The sequence below is a fragment of the Vicia villosa genome, linkage group LG4, assembly GCF_029867415.1.
Source record: "Vicia villosa cultivar HV-30 ecotype Madison, WI linkage group LG4, Vvil1.0, whole genome shotgun sequence".
Lineage (NCBI taxonomy): Eukaryota > Viridiplantae > Streptophyta > Magnoliopsida > Fabales > Fabaceae > Vicia > Vicia villosa.
Window position 1 is genome coordinate 222,354 of NC_081183.1, and position 21,187 is coordinate 243,540.

A 21,187-nucleotide genomic window follows, 5' to 3' on the forward strand; every position below is an offset into this window, starting at 1 on the left:
AACTTGAACGTTTATAAAAATAGTTAAAAAATCAAATAATAAATGAACAAGTGATATCTACACATCATAGTTCAAATATTATTGAATTGTATAATAAATAAATAATTAAGTAAAAGTATTAAAACTAACCATAAATATATTTAAAAAAATGCAAAAACATATAAAAATAACAAATAAATAATTAAGTAAACAATAAATATATAAAAAAAATGCAAAAAAAAATTAAACAAACCATAATTCAATTATGTTCAATCTAACTACAAGATCAATACATTTTCTAAAACATTGATGTAAACTTAATTTTGTTAAAATCATTTTTTTTCTAGAGAACAATACAAACTCATATGAATGGAATTGCTTTTTCAACCATGAAATTTTACCTTTTTCTTGAAACTATAATTAATTAGCAAGTCATCAACATCAATACCTACCCAATATAGTATTATGTTTTAAATATATGCACTTAGTGTAGCTAAAACTAGCATATATATAATTAACATAAGTTTACAACTGGAACTAGCTCTTTTGTTGCTTGTACTGTAGTGCTTTTGCTGTGTCAATAACTAAACATAATAGAGATAGGTGATGCCATAAAATCCATATGATTGGATAATTTTTTGTTCACTTCCACTTTTTATTCCATAAATATTTTTTCCTAGGTTTAAAGCAAATTTGATTGTGTTGAGAAGATTTTGGACTCCACTATCACTAGCTAGGGTTGGAAAGCTAGCCCCATACATTTATTTGTCCTATTTTCATTGTTTTAAAAATGAAATCGGGTAAATGAAGATTTGATAGATTCATTGAATCAATGAGTCATGTTGAGAAGAAAATTATAAAATTATAAAATCCAAATAAAACACATTAAAGTTCTAAAAATATGTTTTTTCTTTTGATGTATGTGGCTTAACGAAACTACTCGCTTATGATAAAGTTAAAAGTGCAAGCATGCAAAATGCATAGATCAACAACTTACACATGCCATTTAATAAAACTAAATTCTCCTATCGATAAAATAACAACTAACCGGTGTTTTAAAAACCGGATCGAATTGGCTGGTCAGATCAGTAGAATAAGGAGTCAGAGAGATCACCGTTCTGGTCTGATCGTTGAACCAGATATATTGAACTAGTGAGAACTGACCAAAATTGGTCAAAATCGAAAAAACCAATGAACCGACAGTTTTAGAAAATCAACGGTTCAAATGCATGTTTTTCTTTTCCGCACAAAACGACTTGGTTTTTATGATTTTTTTTTACTGATTCAACATTAATTTTTTATAGTTTGATTACATGACTGTTTCAATAAATAGCTCGGATCAATTACCATCCCATGTTAAATTTTCATACAGTTCAATTAATTCAATTCAAGTATACAATTCAATTAATTATTTTTTTTGAACACTCCTATCTTAAACTACCGGGTTAATAGTTGTTTACCCCCTGTAATATGAGCGTGTTTCAGTTTACCCCCTACCGTTGCCAAAGGCAGGTTTTGGCAACGGTTTTTTTTTGAAAAAACCGTTGCCAAAAGGTAGGAAGGGAGGAAAAGCAAAATTCGCTAACATTATAGGGGGTTGAATTACTATTAACCCTAAACTACCTAAACATTTACTTTCGTACCTGGAAATTAAATGAAAAATTTACATATAATTTTGTCATGAACGTGTTGAATGATTTTACTTAAATCAGACGAAAAAATGATAACAACTTTAATGATAGAATGTCCCTATTGAATTGGCATATTCTCTTGTGATAGTCTTTGGTTAAGCTTGATTTCCATCATATATCCTTATCTTCATTTCTATATTTTAGTCCCTAGAGTATCAAAAAAGCATGTGTGGTGTACGTGTTCTGTCATACTCTATTCATTAATTCTTTCCTGGATTTTAGATTTCATCGATCAATCAAATTGAAATATGATTGTATAATTTGTCTGCAAATACATATGAATAACAAACAAACAAACAACAAGTTGTATTATAGAATTTGTATGTGATATTTATGAGCACTTTTTAAGATCTATGACCTCTCAACCAACCATCTGCATCCTCTTTTTACTACATGTGACCAATTTGCAGGTGTTCAATTATTTGGATTTATCATTCAAACAGCTTTTGCATACATGTTTTATTAATGTTCACATGAAAATTTGTGGATCATATTACTTTGTTTTCTTATGTACTACCTATATGAGTATTTATGTGCTATTTATGGATACAAAATTATACAACATGAATTCAAATATATATGGAATTTAATATGTCGACATATGTGATATATAATTATATATGAAGCTTAAGTGTCATTTATTATAATTTTTTTAAAAGTGATAATTATTTCATATTTTTAATAATAATTTTTAGAAAAATTATTTAAAAATAATAGAATTTATTTCAAATTCTTTTATTATATTTAAAAGAATAGTTTTGATATTCAATAATTTAGATATTTTAACATCATAAAAAGCATATATTTATAGAAAAAAATTAAAAATATATATATTTATAAGAAATTACTTCAAATATTTTTATTTAAATATATTTTGAAATTTTGTCATTAAAAAATTATAACAAAAATATGAGTTATTTAAAATAATATATTTTATATAAATTCTCTTAAGATACTATATTTAACCTAATTTTGTATTTCAATTTTTTTAATATAAATAACTAATGTTTGAGTTTGGACTAAAAGAGATATTAAAATGAATACTAATTAATAATAATGTGTTTCTAAAAACATCCTTAAAAACTAAACATGCATATAATTAATTAGGAGCCATATATAATATCTGTCCATATTACATGAAGTTGTTTGTTGTATAGAGAAAGAAACAAAAGTATAGAAGTGTGTGGAAAAAGAGAATATGAAAAGGATTTAGGTTTTGGGGGGACAATGGCACAATGCCAAGTTGGTTATACAGAGGAGAGGAAATGTTGGATAGCATTTTATCCACATATTATCATATAGTACAAATTAATTAATTGGGGACCATTTTCAATAATCTAGCTCTTTTTTATGATGTTGATTTCTAAATGAAACAAAAGTAAGAGCTACATGGCCTCAATATTAATTGGATTTGTCAGAATCTGTTGCCATAATAAAAATCTCCACTAACTTGTAACTCTAAGTTTTCTGAATGATAAATAAATAAATAGTTGTTACAACTCATCATAAAATTTACTTAATGATGAATCATATAAAAGATTTTGAATTTCAATCTTATTGTTAAATTTTACTTATTTTTCAGTTGTATTAGAATTATTGATGTTCTGAGATAGGAGGATCAACAAAAAAAACATAATCATTTTTGTGTGAAGAGATGTCAAAATTTTATTTTATTTTTAAAAGAAATGCAATTTTTTAAGGCAACAAGATAAAGCGCCATTAGGAATCTAGAGAAAGAATGAGTGGCCATTCCCATAAGGCTTTGGATTTTTTTTTTTTTTAATTGCTTCTCCCATCCTAAGTAACGAAAAAATAATTTAGAAAAATTCTAAAATGCCACTACGAATATGGAAATGTATTTTTAGACGCACCAATTTCACATCAAATATGCTTGTGTAAATGAGTTACACATCTCTTTTTTGCCTGAAATTTGTCCGAAGATACACTTCCGTATTCACATTAAACGCACTCCATGTATTTCTCATTGAGACCTTTTCATTTTGACATAAATTGATCCGGAGATGTACCAATGTATTCACCCTAGACAGAATACGAAAGTACATATCCGTATTCACCGTAGACAATAAATTTTGTTTTCTGTTTTTTAAAATACACTGATGTAATAAAACATGTATTATATTTATACTAACATAATAATTTTTTTATAGAACATGTATTATATTAATACTAACATAATAATTTTTTATAAATAAACCATACTCTATGTGCCATATATAAATGAGTAAATCCTAAATCAATAATAAAGTCAAAATAAATTACAAACGTAATAGTATCCTAATACGAATAATATACTACTACGTATGTTGGACCCCCTATTCCTAAGCTATCTCATGTATTATAGTGTTGTATGTGACTTAGTAAGAACAACATCTACAATATTCCTCCCACGAGTTATGAATAGTTTACCCAAGTTGAACTATATTTTACCCAAGTTGATATTAATATCTAAATAAACTCTCTAAAATCGGTTACAATCACAATCAATTTTATTCGATGTATTTTGAAGAAATTAGTTCTTGATTTATGAATAGTTTTGACTTTTAACTTATAAAACTCTTACTTTTTTTTATAAAAAATGTTTTGATGATTTGGTGAAGTGATTATATAGTTTGATAAAAGTTTATCCACACGAAACAATTTATTATTCGTAATTTGTTTTTTTTTTTATATAATTAAGATGAAATTTTGAAATACTTATATATCTATAGCATTATATAAGTCATGTATACAATAATTTTAATAATATTTCAATATCAAGTAAAGTTTATGAGTCAATTTTATTTAAATAAAATAAATTGATGTAAAAATTCAAGTTTAACAATTTTGCATGAGATCATTTACAATTGAAAAAGATTCGGTTGTATTTATTGAAGAGTAATTCAATATTCAGAAGATGGACTGATCTTCTGATGGTTACTCAGAAGATAGTATTGACCAGAAGATGCTGTCTGGGTCCCATTAGCTTAGCTGTTTAGTAGTAAGGGTACTTTAGTATTTTGTAGTACTGGTAGTACTGTTTGTACTTTAGACTTGTTCACTAAGTTTACTGTTTTAGGGCTTATGTGGCAAGATTTTCTTTTCTTTATAAATAGCCTTGTAGTAGCTGTCATTTATTAACAACGCAAGTAGAATACAACATTTATTCTCTCATCTCTTTTGCGCCGTTATTCTATTATTCTCTTTGTCACCATCTTTATTCTTTGTGCACCAACAAATTGGTATCAGAGCTTCGGTTCCAAACACAGGGAAACACGAGTGAACGTGAGTTTGTGTAACTGTGTGATTGATTTTGTTTCGGGGAAACAAAGTTGTGTTGAATCACATTTTTCTTGATTGTTTGTGGGTTGGGAAACACTGTGTGAGTGTGAGTGAAATCTGTTTTTGTCTGCACAAGTTTAAAGATGAGTGGAAGCAACTTGAATACCAAACTTCCAGTTCTTGATGGTAAAAACTGGAATAGATGGATGATTCAAATGCGTGTATTATTTGGTGCTCAAGATGTTCTAGATCTTGTCACTGGAGGATATATTCCGGTTGCAGCGGATGCAACGGAAGAACAAAGAGAAGCGCAGAGAGAGACGAAGAAGAGAGACCAAAAGGCGTTGTTCTTCATCCATCAGTGTGTGGATGTGAATGTGTTTGAGAAGATTGCTGATTCTATGACGTCAAAGGAGGCGTGGGATATACTGGTCAGGTGTTACGGTGGTGACGTATCAGTGAAGAAGGTGAAGCTTCAATCCCTGAGAAAGCAATATGAAAATCTCAACATGAAGAACAATGAGAAAGTCTCTGAGTATATCTCTAGAGTGATTGTGATCACTAATGAGATGAAGGCTTGTGGAGAAACTCTTTCTGAACAAGTAATCATAGAGAAGATATTGAGGTCACTTACTCCTCAATTTGATTATATTGTTGTATCCATTGAACATTCTAAAGATCTGGAAACCATGAGAATAGAAGAGTTGCAAAGCAGTTTAGAAGCACAAGAGTTGCGTCTGACTGAGAGAACTTCTGAGAGAGAAGTTGAGCAAGCTCTGAAGGCTTCTTTTGTCAAGAAGGACCAGAAGCATAGACGTGGTGATAGATTCCAGAAGGAAGCCTCAACTTCTGATGATAAGAGATATCAGAAGGGAAAGGATAAGAAGAAAGTTCAATGTTACTGTTGCAAACAGTTTGGCCATTTTGCTAGAGACTGTTTGGCAAACAAAGGAAGGAGATCAGAAGAAGCAAATATAGCCAGAGGAGGATCAGATGATGAACCTGTGCTATTGATGGCTTCAGAGTCGGACAAAAGATGTTCGTCAGAATGGTGGTATATGGACACTGGGTGTTCAAATCACTTGACTGGAAACAAACAATGGCTGATAGACTTTGACTCTGAAAGGAGGACAAAGATCAGATGTGCTGATGATAAGTACCTATATGCAGAAGGTATGGGAAATGTCAAAGTCAAGGTGAAGAATGGAAAGACTGTTCTGATCAAGGATGTTTGGTATGTTCCTGGAATCAGAAGCAATCTGATGAGTGTGGGTCAGCTCATTGAGAAAGGTTTCTCAGTTGTTATGAAGAATAACCTCTTGAAGTTGTATGATTCCAATCAGAAGTTGATTATGCAATCTGAACAAGGAAGCAACAGAACATTCAAGGTGAATGTAGAAACAGCTGAAATAGAGTGTCTGAGTGCTGAAGGCTCAGAAGGTGATAGTAAGCTGTGGCACAAGAGGTTGGGGCACTTGAACTATAGAAGCCTGGGGCATCTAAGTTCTAAGAAGCTTGTACATGGCATTCCAAAGATTGTGAAGCCTGAGAAGTCATGTGAGGTATGCATGAAAGGCAAACAACCCAGATTGCCATTTGTATCAGAAGTTGCTCCAAGAGCAAAGCATGCTCTGGGAGTAGTGCACTCTGATGTGTGTGGACCATTTCCAGAACCTTCACTTGGAGGAAATAGGTATTTTGTGTCTTTTGTGGATGAGTTCACAAGAATGACGTGGGTAACTCTCATTAAGTTTAAGAATGAGGTGTTTACAGAATTCCAGAAGTTCAAGGTGAAGGCTGAGAAGCAGAGTGGTCAGAAGATAAAGATTCTCAGAACGGATGGTGGAGGCGAGTATAACTCTACAGAATTCCAGAAGTTCTGTGATGATAATGGAATTGAGCATGAAGTTACTGCTCCTTATACTCCTCAACACAATGGTCTTGCTGAACGTAGAAACCGTACTTTGCTTGATATGACGAGAAGTATGCTTAAAGAGAAGAAGCTTCCTCATAATCTATGGGGAGAAGCTGTTGCTACTGCAGCATATGTGCTCAACAGGTGTCCAACGAAGAGGCTGAAGGAAATTGTTCCTTTAGAGAAGTGGACTAAAGAGAAACAGAGTGTTAGTCATCTGAAGGTTTTTGGTTCTGTGTGTTACAAACACGTTCCAGAAGCAAGAAGGAAGAAGCTGGATGATAGAAGCAAAGTGATGTTATTGGTGGGGTACCACAGTACAGGTGCATACAAGCTCTATTGTCCAGAGACTAACAAAGTTGAAGTCAGCAGAGACGTCATTGTAAAGGAATCAGAAGTTTGGGATTGGAAAGAGTCTCAACCAACTTCTGATGTAGAGATAACTTTTGAAGAAAAGTTAGAGTCAGAAGATGAATCTTCTGAAGACGAGTCAGAAGATGAAGCATCTTCTGAAGATGAGTCAGAAGGAGAATCTGATTCTGATCCAGATTCTGATGATGATCCAGATTCTGGTGGTAGTCATGATTCTGGAAGGGAAAACTCTGAAGACATAGGGTCTGGAGGACAAGCTTCTGGAGATGATCATGGAGGTGGTGACTCAGGAGTAGCTGACTCTGAAGTAGCTCAGCGACCACAAAGAGTCAGAACTATACCAAGAAGGTTTGCAGATTTTGACATGTTGCAAGACACAGAAGTTGACTCAGAAGGAGAGGTCATTCAGTGTGCTATGTTAGTAGATTCTGAACCAGTGAGTATAGAAGAAGCGCTCAAGAAGAAGGTCTGGCTGAATGCCATGACAGAAGAACTTGAGGCTATAGAAAGAAACAAGACTTGGAAGCTGACAGAACTTCCAAAGAATAAGAAAGCCATCAGCGTCAGATGGGTTTTCAAAGTAAAGCTGAAGCCAGATGGATCAGTTGGTAAACACAAAGCAAGGCTAGTGGCTAGAGGTTTTCTTCAGAAACCTGGACTAGATTACTTTGAGGTGTTTGCTCCTGTAGCTAGACATGAAACAATCAGACTGGTGATTGCGTTAGCTGCGAACAGAGGTTGGTCCTTGATGCATCTGGATGTAAAGTCTGCATTTCTGAACGGTCCATTACAAGAGGAGGTATATGTGTCACAACCCCCTGGCTTTGTGAAAAAGAATAAGGAAGGGATGGTGTACAAATTACACAAAGCTCTGTATGGATTGAAGCAAGCACCCAGAGCTTGGAATTTGAAGATTGATTCATTTTTCAAGAAGCAAGGGTTTCAGAAGTGTGAGATGGAATATGGAGTTTATGTGCAACATTCTGGAAGCAATATGATTCTGCTGTGTCTGTATGTTGATGACATATTGCTTACAGGGAGTTGTCCAGAAGATCTGATGAAGTTCAAGAAGGTGCTGATGAATGAGTTTGAGATTACAGACCTTGGGAAAATGTCATATTTTCTAGGGATGGAGATTCTGTACTCAGAAGATGGTATCATTCTGCATCAGTTGAAGTATGAGTTAGAACTTCTGAAGAAATTCAAGTTGGAGAATTGCAAAGCTGCTGTTACACCGTCAGAAGTGAATCAGAAGTTGGACTCTGATTCTGAAGGTGAAGATGTTGATGCTACGGTATTCAAACAGCTGGTTGGTTCTCTAAGGTATTTGTGTAATACCAGGCCTGATATATGCTATGCAGTTGGATTGGTTAGTAGGTTCATGAGTAAACCTAAGTGGTCCCATTACCAAGCTGATGTCAGAGTCTTGAGATATGTCAAGGGAACTCTGAAGTTTGGCATATTGTTTCCTTCTGGGAGAAAGGAAGAATCAGAGTTATTGAGTTATTCTGATTTCTGATTGGTGTGGAGACAGAGTTGATAGAAGGAGTACTTCTGGATATTTGTTCATGTTTCTGGGAGGCCCTATCTCTTGGAGTTCCAAGAAGCAACCTGTTATTGCTCTATCAACCTGTGAAGCTGAGTACATCGCAGGCGCTGTAGCTGCATGTCAAGCTGTGTGGCTTCTGAATCTATTAGAAGATCTGAAGATTAGAGTGAAGAAGCCTTTGAAGCTGATGATTGATAACAAGTCTGCAATCAATCTTGCCAAGAATCCGGTGTTACACGGAAGAAGCAAGCATACTGAGACTAAGTATCATTTCTTGAGAAGCCAAGTCCAGAATGGAACATTAAAAGTTGTGCACTGTAGCACTCAGAAGCAAGTGGCAGATGTTCTGACGAAGGCAATCAAGACGGACCAATTTCTGCTCCTGAGGGATGGAATTGGCGTTGTCAGTTTTGATTGAAGAATATGAATTAAGGGATGGTATTGAAGAGTAATTCAATATTCAGAAGATGGACTGATCTTCTGATGGTTACTCAGAAGATAGTATTGACCAGAAGATGCTGTCTGGGTCCCATTAGCTTAGCTGTTTAGTAGTAAGGGTACTTTAGTATTTTGTAGTACTGGTAGTACTGTTTGTACTTTAGACTTGTTCACTAAGTTTACTGTTTTAGGGCTTATGTGGCAAGATTTTCTTTTCTTTATAAATAGCCTTGTAGTAGCTGTCATTTATTAACAACGCAAGTAGAATACAACATTTATTCTCTCATCTCTTTTGCGCCGTTATTCTATTATTCTCTTTGTCACCATCTTTATTCTTTGTGCACCAACAGTATTATGTTAAATGTAAATGTAAGTGGTTAAGTCTCGCATCGCATATGAATAGAAAAATTGTTTCCCCTAAAAAAAAGATACAATTATTATATTTATAAAAGAAGTGATTCATATTTAATGATTTAAAATTTCAATTGGAGATGTGGTGTTTCCTTTCGATTTTAAACCATTGATCTCATTGTTATTCCTACTTTTCCAATAAATTTGACTATTTTTACTTTGACTCATATTCGATTGTAGGCTTTTGAGCAATAACTTTGAATTTATTTAGAATGTACACAAGCTTGACTTAAATTTTAAATTGTCTACATAATAGGTGGAGTTGACTTCCTCAATAGATAGAAGATTGAAGTTTGCATTAACCACTTTCCAATATAATGATGCTTTATCTTTTTCCTTCCTTGGTGACTTAATACAATCTACATTAGGCAAAGCATGCAGAGAATGGAGAAAGACATAAATCAAAGTAAAGCAGGTTCATTGGATAGAGTTGTGACTTCAATGGTGTTTGAAGTTACTGAAAAGCACGTTGTTGACTATTTAAATTCTTGTGCAGAAATCAATTGTTAAAATGATTCACTTGCTTGTTCTCTTAGAATCACTTTATTGTATAATTTCATTCTTTAATTACTTATTGTAGTAGTAGTATTATTTGGTTTCTTTTGCTCACCTTTCCTTATACCTTACGGTTTCCCAATCGTGGAAATTCCAACATTCTCACATATCTTGCTAACATAAACTTTCGGTTACTTGTTAAAGATTCAATAACTATTTTTTTTTATTACAATCTTTAAATATTGACTATTCAATTCTGAATACAATATTTCAAATTCAAATGATAGGAATGTGTTAATATCATTTGTCGTCTGCCTCGGAGTCAATGGACAAACCATCAATGACTAGGATTTGACGAGCATATCTCTTTCGAAAAAAATGGTCTTTCTGTCTCTAGTGAATCCTCATGTGATAATGTTAATAGTGTGGAGAACGGATTTATCTTCGCCTCCTCGGTTTGGCTTCATCCCTTTCTTGTATCTTAGAGTATTTGAGAAATCCCTCCTTTGAGAGTTAGATTCACCTGCCCTCTAACGGAGTTATCCTTGATGTCTTTCTTCGGGTGCCCTCTTGGATGAGGCCTTTCATCTCCTTTTTGAGCTAGTAATGGTCCTTTCTTTAAATGTCCATTAACCTAATGGAACTTGCACCAGCTAAGAGGGTCAGATCCTAAGACTTATTTCTTAGGAGCTGACAGTTGGGAGGTGTTATGCATATAGAGGACCTCTCCCCATATCTACTTTTGGAGAGCATTTAGGGGAGTGAAGCTTTCGGTTGGTTTTCCACTACGTTTGAACGTTGTTTTGTCCCTCAGGGACGACGTGCATTGGTTCCTTTATAATTTTTTTTATATTGAGAGTGCATTCTCTTGTATCTCAGACCTTCTTTTCAGTATTTCTCTCATCGCCCTTGATGTAACATTTTGCTCGCGTTACCATTTCAGCCAAAGACGCCGCCGACCTTTGGACGAGGGACTCATTGAAGTGTCCCACCTTGAGCCTATTTTAGAATGCTCCTACAAACATTTCCTAGTTTGGATGGAATACCTTAATTATTGCTTCATTAAAGCGGACAAGATACTCCTTCAGTGATTCTGAGGGGCCTTAGCAGATGTTGAGTAGACTGGTGGAAGTTAGCTTTCTATGCCTGCTTGCAAAAAATTAATGAACTAACTTCTTAACCATGTCTTGGTAGTTGTAACAAAGATTTTGTGGAAGCCCATAAACCACCTCAAGGTTGCATCACTAAAGGTGTCATATTAAAGCTTACACTTGAAGGAGTCAGGTGTCGCAATGATGGTCATTTGAGTATTGATGGAGGCCATATGGTTGTACGGGTCGTTGCATTCGTTGAACTTAACCAATGATTGTAGCTTAAAGTTCTATGAGACTGATGCCTCCCATATCTCATCCGATAGAGGTTAGGGATCAAATATCTCCAATTTTGTCTACCATGTATGTCTTCTGCTGGCAATGATTGATATGAATGACAATATCCTCCAGGGTTTGGTTTTGGCAACGAAGATGATGTATAGCAACATGCATTTCTGCTATGACATTTTCATCGCCATCATATTTCTCGTTGGTCGGAGTTGTCGTCTTTTTATTCGCGGTGATGGATAAAGAGGATGAACGTGATGGCGATATTCCGGTTGATTTTTGTGATATTTACCTACATTAGTTTTACCGGAAACCCACAGAGGGTTCCATTTGTACTTGCTAAAAGTACAAATGTGTGACAATTCGTAATGATTAAGGGTTGGCAGAGGCTTTAAGGTTTTTGTAGGATTGAGAGCTAGTTTACATAGGGAAGCTCCTGTATTTGTGTATTTTTGTGTTGTGGTCTGGTTCGTCCTTTGTTACGATGTTCAAGTAATTATGACCACCATGTGCCTAGATTCAAGACATCCTTGAAAATAACAATCATTGAGTGAGTAGGCAATTTATCTTCTGATATTCAGAGAAGCGTGACTCACTTTCTTCATGACTTCTTTCATGTCGTTAATGAGGGTGAGGACACGTAACTTGCCAACTCCAACGTTGGGCAACTCCTCCTTGAGGAAGACAAGATATCTAGTAGAAAGGCGTCACATATAGTAAATAGGTGATTGAACATATAAATGAGGATTGAAAACTCTCACACCGCCTTCTATAACCTTCACAAAAATATATCAGCACAGGAGTAAATGAATCAAATATCAACCAATACAACACAAGAAGGGATGTCAGTATTGAATATCGTCGCCATCAATTGACGATGATGAACATGTTTCATTCATCAAGATGCAATTTTAAAATAACAATGATGATCATGTTTTTTGGTCAATATATATTATCAAAGGATTGGTCGAGTTAGATGATATCTTGGTCAAATTTGTTTGTGCTATTTGTTGAAGCATGATTCGTCCTGAAACATCTAGTGACATTGCGGCGAATTTGGTGCTTGGCAGTTGAATTTCATATAGTTTAATAGACTATTTATGTTAGCTTTATTTGTTCATGGATCCAACAATTTCAAATTCTATAATTCTGATATTTCAAAAACACGCCACATATTTTAGAGTTGAGTAGACATTTTTGTCATAAACTTAGAGTTTCTAAGAGGTTTCATGGGTCAAAAATGCATTCACATCAATAAATGGGAGTATGACAAAGTCAAGTTTGGCAGCATGAAATGAGACTAAGCTTTAAAACCATCACTAAAAATCAATTCTAAAAATAACATTTTAAATTCCTTAAAGCACAAATTAGTACTAAGACCCAAAATAAAATACCATAAAACATCAATTTGGTATCGGAAATTGTATAGACATGTTGGCTTAATTTTTAACATTAACTAAATTTTAAATTATGTCTGTCAATGTTAGTTAACAATGACATGAATGAGTGTCAATTACTCACTTAATTATGACATTAGCATTACTAACCTAAGTAACAACATTGTATGCTTGACACTTACAAAAGAATCTATCTATATTTTATAATTTCAATCACTAATCTGATACTCTTAATTTAATAAAAATAAAAAACAAGTATGATTAATACCAGAAGCTTATGACACAATTTTAGGGGCAATATTAGGTTTTCCTCAAAATGAAAATATACTATTGCATTTTTCTAATGAATGAAATGCAAAACCTGGTTTCATTTTCTAAGACTTTTCACATTCTATGTGCGGTTTGGTATAAACTAATGATTGATAATTCTACAATTATTATGTCTTGTCCAAAATCGCCCACTGGTTAATTTGCTTTTCTGGATTATGATTCAAAGAATCCTTTTTTTTTCTGTGCCACTGCCCATGGTTTTTTAGATACATTATCTTTGAAATGTTGAATTATTGGACCATATCCACACTTGCTTTTTTTTCAATTAAAATAAGCTACTTGAAATATCTCTGTACAACACAACAGTACTAAAAAATAATCAAAAACTTTAGGCCGATGATAACGTGTAAATAACAACAATTGTGTCTTATTCCACTAAGTGATGTCGGTTACATTAATCAACTTCCGACATAATATCCTATTCAGGATCACGTTTCACTTCAAATCATTAATCTATAGAACTTCTCTTAATATCTTCTCACGATAATGTGTAAGGTATGAATTATCAACTCCTAAGAAATTATAAAATATAATAAATGTCCACTCATTTGAAGTCTTTACTAAACTTGGACTCAACACTTTTTTAATTAATTAGTTTAGTTGTTCTGTTAAGATAGTTTGTATCACTTTTTGTAGCACTATATATAATTCATCTAGTTATATCACTTCATCAAACAAATACTTATCATATCATATTAACAAAAACAAATACTTAGCATAGATATGGCAGTTCCTGTGATAGATTTTAGCACTCTCAATGGAGACAAAAGAGGTGAAACTATGGCCCTTTTGCATGAAGCTTGTCAAAAATGGGGTTGCTTTCTGGTAACATTTTTGTCTAACATTTTTTAATGTAACAAATGTTTTTTTTGGTGATTTTAATGTAACATGTTTACTTGTGCAGATTGAGAACCATGAAATTGAAGGGAAGCTGTTGGAGAAAGTGAAGAAGGAAATTAATAGTTACTACGAAGAAAATCTGAAGGAAAGTTTCTATAAATCTGAGATAGCGAAGAGTTTGGAGAAAAAGCAGAACACTTGTGATATCGACTGGGAAAGTTCGTTCTTCATTTGGCATCGTCCAACCTCTAACATTAGGAAAACTTCAAATCTCTCTGAGGAACTTTGGTTAGTCAATTTAAATTCTAACAAGTGTCTTCAATAATCGGTCGAACTTCATATCTAAACATCGTGTGTTTCTCTGTTTGCGTTTTTATATCTAACTCTTTGGAACCGTGTAGAATTTTCTAACTGTTTTTGTGTAAATGCAGCAAGACAATGGATGAGTATATTGAAAAGCTAGTTGAATTGGCAGAGAAATTATCTGAGCTAATGAGTGAAAATCTTGGTTTGGAGAAAGAATACATAAAGAAAGCATTTTCGGGAAGTGATGGACCAGCTATGGGCACAAAAGTGGCAAAGTACCCTGAATGTCCATTTCCAGAACTAGTGAGAGGTTTAAGAGAGCACACAGATGCTGGTGGAATCATCCTATTGCTTCAAGATGACAAAGTACCTGGTCTCGAATTCTTCAAAGATGGAAAATGGATAGAGATACCACCTTCAAAAAACAATGCAATTTTCGTCAACACAGGTATTAGCACTAACACTTCTGATTGAAGGTGTGTCTCGGTGTTTGGTGCCTGACACATGTCGATTGACACATGCAACTGCATTCAATGAATCATAAGCTTATTTTAATCGTTCTCTAAATCTTTTATTGACAGGTGATCAAATTGAAGTGTTGAGCAATGGATTATACAAAAGTGTTGTGCATAGGGTGATGCCTGATAAGAATGGAAGTAGACTCTCAATTGCTAGTTTCTATAATCCAGTTGGAGAAGCCATTATATCTCCAGCTCCTAAACTTTTGTATCCAAGTAATTATTGCTATGGAGACTATTTGGAGCTTTATGGAAAAACTAAGTTTGGAGAAAAGGCTCCTAGGTTTGAATCCATCAAGAATAAGGCCAATGGCCACTACTAGACACTAGTACTGTTACAATCTTGTGTACCTTAAAAAATATTCTTAACACCCTTAATTTCTATATGATGTAACAAAATAGCCAAGAAAGGAAAATGTAACAAGTTTCCTTTCTCCTTTATTTTCTTTTTTCATGTTATATGAATAACAAAGAAATGTATGTTTTTTCTTTGACTCCTTAAAGGGAAAAACTATAAGTAAAGCTTTTATATATCCATTTATTCGTCAGTGGTTAGTCACACATCAACTACGAATGAATTAGCCTCCAAGACAGACAACGAGTGCATTTGTATGTTGAATTCAACTTATACGCAATAAATTATTTATATACTGCATATAGTGACATGAAATGACACCAAGGACAAGAAAATAATGTATTTGATGGTCGAGGAAATTGGCATGAAGGGAATAATGCACAAGAAACAATGCTATAACATTAAAATAAATCATTGACATACAATACGACGAATTCCCCATCACAGTTGCTGCTGATACGTAAATACGCTGCTATGAATTCTGATTTCATATTTCTTTTAAGCGGCAGAAAGCTTCCTTGAGTACACAATGTACATCGGATCCGTGCGTCCAGGATTTGGAGATATATCCACAGCCTACAGAGAAGGAAAAGAAAAAGGACACTGGCCTCAACACTGGTAACACTATCACATGATCACATCATAAACAACATTGCAGAGAGTTTCGTATTTGTTTCATGACTAGTAAAAGAAAATCATGTGACGCATTATCATTACAAGTTTCCCTACATGAATTATAACAATATGGATGCATCACAAATGGCTAACTAAGATATGCAACAAGGGAGCGAGGTAGTAAGATTTTAGAAAGAGGAGCTTAAAAACGCATGACACTTGAAGCTTGTCAAAACAAAATGGGAAAATATCAGTTAGGGAATTACCTGAGGAGGTTCAAATCCTCCTGCGTAATGAAAATAGGACCCAACAATCATAACGTGATCAGCATCGCCAGTTGATGTCCATATAGAAATGGCTTTTGTCCAGAAGCATCGGTTTGAAAAGCTGAAATCATCAACGAATTCATCCGTAGTTGAATAGACCATAAGAGGTACAAGACCAATAATAGATATAACATTGTAAAGCAGATAAATGGTATCAATGAAAAGATGAAGTGCTTGTTTTAATGCAATTATATGAAACAGAGAAGATTTGTCTGCATTATGAAGTAATTCCAAAATGATAGCTGACAAAATTGTTACCTCATTATGGCCAATCCACCTGGTTTGAGTATCCTGCTCATCTCCTTGAAAATATCAAGAGGCTTTGTAAGGTAATCAACACTGACCTGCAGGGCATATTCAATTCTCAAATAGTTAATAGTGCTTTGATTTGAGTTAGCTTGTGTATAATTGCATTGGTATCATCGATATTTAGTAATGTTGTTACCAGAATTTCTCATGAAATAATGCAAAACTCAACAATAATTACTGAATCCTAAACTATAATTACAAACAAGATTAACATATATAAAAATTGATTAACAGATAAATGAAATTCAAAGAAACTACTGCAAAAATACTCATCATACAATACATGCATCACTTGCAGTAGTTTCCAGCACCAAATTTAAAACTTATGAAGAAGTATTTTTACCACATTAGTGATGACGTCGAACGAGTTATCTTCAAATGGGAGTTTAGGGTTCACATTTAAGTCTTGTACGGCATACTCCGTGAGAACCTACAGCAGCAAGCAACAACTTCTATCAGTAAGGTAATGTTTCTCTAGCAGATAAAAATGAACATTCAGAATCTTGAGATGTAACCGAGTCATTGTTTTACAATTGAATTTAAGTTTCGGCTAGATAATATTCATGTTATGGAAAAATTGAACATGAATGAAAAACCAATCTAGTAGAATAATCTTAGGGTACCTAATTCAGTTCTAAAGTTAATTAGGTTTTTCTTACCGGGTTCCTCTTCAATTCTTCTTCATTCATGCCTAATCCTACGACACGTTCTTGCTTGTATCCAGGTGGAAAATGGCTGACCTAATGCAAAGTGAAAATTTATGAATTATGACAATATGTGTATATGCAATGCCAGAGAAAAGAAAGAAAATGAGTAACAATACTGAATCTCTTACCCAACTGCTACATATATCCAAAATGCTTACTCCAGGAGTGTTGCTAGGTGGAAAAACCTTGGAGTAATACTTAGTTAAAGCAGCAATTGCAGGATCATCAATGTGAGTTACGAATCGAGGTGCTTCATAGAATGTAGAATCTGATGACCTAATAGGGAAAATTCTCTGATATTACATACTATACTAACAAAAATTAAAGGGAAATTAGGGTTTGATTTGAACTTACTCATCATATCTCTGGAAATCCTCCTCCTTAAAGGGAAATTGCTCTGGCCATTCAACATTCTTCAGTATCTACAAGAACACAAATATGATTGAATTCTCATCAAATTCCAAACAACAAGTAGAAAGTTCAATTATGCAATGAAGGGAATATGAATATATAATATTACTTCATATTCGTCTATATCCTAAATCCTAAACTCTAAACCGGAAAGTTGATGTATCTGGTATTAGTTTTGAACTAGATACATCAACTTTTCATATATTTCATTGCGGGGAATGATGAGAAACCTGATCGACGGAGGGGCCAGAGCTTATGCTGGCGGATGCAATGAAGGATTTGACACCAGAAGTAGACATGTTGGTTATAACGTGAGACAAGAATGAAGATGCTCCTAAGCCTAATAACATGCGGCGAGGAGCATTCTTAAATGTCCGGTTTGATAGAGAAGAAGAGGAAGCGACAACAGCAACATTACGAGAACAGTAACAGGACACAACTGGTAACCTTATTCCAACAAAATTGGTCATCATTCTTCTAAATCAGCAGGACATTATTCTGCTGCTACTGTTACTTTTTTTTGCTAACGAAAAATGTAGTTTAGTCTATGAACATGTTAACATTGTGACCGTTGGATTATTCTCGGACATGCATGAATGAGTGATTTACATGCACATTACGTGGCTTCTTATCCTCTCTTCGTCCTATTGCTATTTGCACCTCTTTTTCCTAGTCATTAATATTGGGCTTTGTGGCTGAAGCAGAGTTAGACGGATCCTTATATACCACTATTCCAATTTATTTAAGGGTTACCTTTTCCACCCTAGTAAAAACTAAAACTACTTCAGAAATACGAAAAATGTATTTTTGGACGCAACTGAGTCACACACAATTTATTCATGAATGAGCCAGATTCTAATTTTGTCTAAAATTATTACGGAAATGGATCTCTGTATAACTTATGAAAATGCATCTTCGAACGAGTTTCTAATCAATAAACACCGAGACCCTTCCCACCTCATTTTTCAGCATACTCTCTCAAACTCTCGCAACTCACTTTCAAGTTTCTACTCTCAACATCCAATCAATTGAAGTGCTAATCATCAAATTCACATTTTGCAAGTTTTTGAATCCAAATTTTTCTCATTTGATTTCTCTATACATGCATTCATAGAAATTCAGCATTAGATTGTGTAATATACATCAATATATTGGTAGTATAATTGAGTAATATGTTTGATAGGTAGTTTAGAATAGCAATGCGTTTTGAGCATGTTTGGTTTCCATGCATTTCTGCCATTTGCGTTTTTGTGAGTTCCAGGTTAATACGTAAATGCACTTTCGTATTTGTTGGGAATTTGATTTTTCCATAAATACAGAAGTGCATTTCCATATTTTGTTTGTTTGCGTTGTTTTTTTATGATTTTCAATGTGTTTCATCTGGGTTTGATTTTTTTTTCTACTTTGTATTGATTATGGATAGTATTTTTGTTTGTTACTTTGTTCTTTTGACTGTCTTATGGATTTACAATTGATTCATTTATATATGATTTTTCATCTTATTAGATAAATGTGTGATTTGATTTATAAAAAAAATTTATTATGATAGTATAATTATAATACATGGTTTATGTTTTATTGCTTCAGTGTATTTCTAAAAAAATGGCAAAAAATTTAGTACCTATAGAGTGAATACGAAAGTATATATTCTTATTTTTAGACGGAGATGTATCTCCGGACAAAATTGTGTCAAAACAAAAGTATCTTGGTTAGGATTGGATGGAGTGTCTATAGGGTGAATACAGAAGTGCATCTTCGAACTAATTTCTAACAAAAAGAGAGGTGTGACCAAGGACGGATCCAGACATTATATATTGGTGTGGCTAAACATGAAAATGTGACTTAAATTATTATGAAAATTTGCCAATTTAAACTGGCGGTCAAGTCCGGTAAAAACAAAAAAAATCAATAGTTTTAAAAAATTTCCGGTCAAAACTGGTAAAAAAATGGAAAACCTGCCATTTTAAAAAACTGACCGTTTAAATGCTTACTTTTTTTCTCAGACAAAATGACATCGTTTTAATAATTTTTTTTAAAAATAAAATTAAAATATAAATAGACGTTGTGCAAAATTTATTTAGGATAATTTTTTTCCATTGCAATTAAATTTATTAGACATTGCAATATTTTATTATATTATTTTGTATTTTGTACTATTTTATTGTGTGTGATAACTATATTTAAAATTTAAATTTAAAAAATAAATTTATAAATTTTAAATTTTTGAATTTTTTAAAGTCTGAGAAAGGTCATTTGGTTCGACGAATTTATTAACTATATAATTTTATTATAGATGTTGTTTTATTTGACTGAATTATGTAATTAATCACATTTAATAATGCAGTTCAACCAGTGATACAGTAATTTCTCCGTTTTAATGACCGGTTTAATTTTTAAAATACTGATGGTGAAGTTTGAGGGGGAGAAAAATTATAAAATTGTAAAAGAAAAAAGTTAAAGAAAAAATAGTTAAGTTAATATTTTATTTTTAATTTAAAAATATTATATAATATATAAATATGAAAAAAATTTAAAAAAATTGATGTGGCTATAGCCACACGTTGCCTCAACCTAAATCCGCCCCTGGGTGTGACTCATCAAAATTATGAAACCAAGTAATGCTAATCACTTTAATTGACTTACTAATTAAACAAACTATTTTAATTAATAACTACTACTCCCATTGTTCTATATTATAAAAAAAAAATTCACTTTTTAGATTAATTGAATAATTAATATATTTGATCTATATAGACCTAATATATTAATTATTCAAAGAATTAAAAAATAGATTTTAATGCTAACTATTTTAATTACTACTTTAATATGGTAACTTGACATACAAAAAAGTCAACAAAATTATGATAAAAGATTATCATTTTCTTTTGATAAAGTTTAAGCTCGTATCATATTTATAAATTTTGTGAAGTATAGGTAAATAACTTGATCGTGGCCCCAAAGTGAGTACCAAAATTCTTATTAAATACTTTGGGACTATTGGGTAGTTGTTTAGAGGATTTTGGAGAGTTGCATCTATAATTTAAAATATGTTTGATATTTTAAAAAAAAAATTAAAAAAAAAATTACATTAAAATATAAAAATATGTTATTTTTTAAAATTTTTAAAAATCTCAAACACACTTGAAAATATAAACACAATCATCTGAAATCTTTTTCTCCAAAAAGCAATTTTCAAATAAATCCTTAGAGATATAATTTTTCACCGTGACAATGATTTAGGAGTATCTCCTCTTGAATAATTGGTTACTTGCTTTACGCTTTACTTCTCAACATTCTTACAAGTTGTATAAAGGTATAGGCAGTCCCATATTTATATATTATGTTTTCACGAGAGATCATCCTACTCAAATAACCTCCAATTTTTATCTCACCGTATATATCCGGCTTTGACCAAACTCATGAATTTGTGATCTAGATCTCAAATGATGAATTAAGAAATTAAACTATGGATCTAAACAGTTCACATTGGGTTGAGCTAAGAGTGACATGTTACCACAATTCAAAATAATAAAATGACAGGAAACCCAAACATAAAAGAATAAAT

At 32.9% G+C, this 21,187-nt stretch overlaps 2 protein-coding genes across 2 annotated transcripts; one reads left to right on the forward strand and one right to left on the reverse strand.

The window, feature by feature from the left end:
* The first annotated feature begins 13,812 nt into the window (after positions 1 to 13,812).
* On the forward strand, positions 13,813 to 15,373 carry LOC131594251 (1-aminocyclopropane-1-carboxylate oxidase 1). The gene is made up of 4 exons (XM_058866329.1): positions 13,813 to 14,060; positions 14,140 to 14,363; positions 14,507 to 14,829; positions 14,963 to 15,373. Exons 1-4 carry the CDS (start codon positions 13,959 to 13,961, stop codon positions 15,220 to 15,222), a joined length of 909 nt encoding a protein of 302 aa, XP_058722312.1. The 5' UTR covers positions 13,813 to 13,958; the 3' UTR covers positions 15,223 to 15,373.
* Positions 15,374 to 15,631: 258 nt separating this feature from the next.
* On the reverse strand, positions 15,632 to 18,188 carry LOC131594250 (uncharacterized). Its single transcript, XM_058866328.1, has 8 exons — positions 17,853 to 18,188; positions 17,566 to 17,633; positions 17,340 to 17,487; positions 17,164 to 17,244; positions 16,848 to 16,934; positions 16,454 to 16,539; positions 16,136 to 16,256; positions 15,632 to 15,830 (listed from the first exon to the last, which is right to left on the reverse strand). The coding sequence occupies exons 1-8, from the start codon at positions 18,093 to 18,095 to the stop codon at positions 15,753 to 15,755; spliced, it is 912 nt and encodes a 303-aa protein (XP_058722311.1). The 5' UTR covers positions 18,096 to 18,188; the 3' UTR covers positions 15,632 to 15,752.
* Positions 18,189 to 21,187: the final 2,999 nt, after the last annotated feature.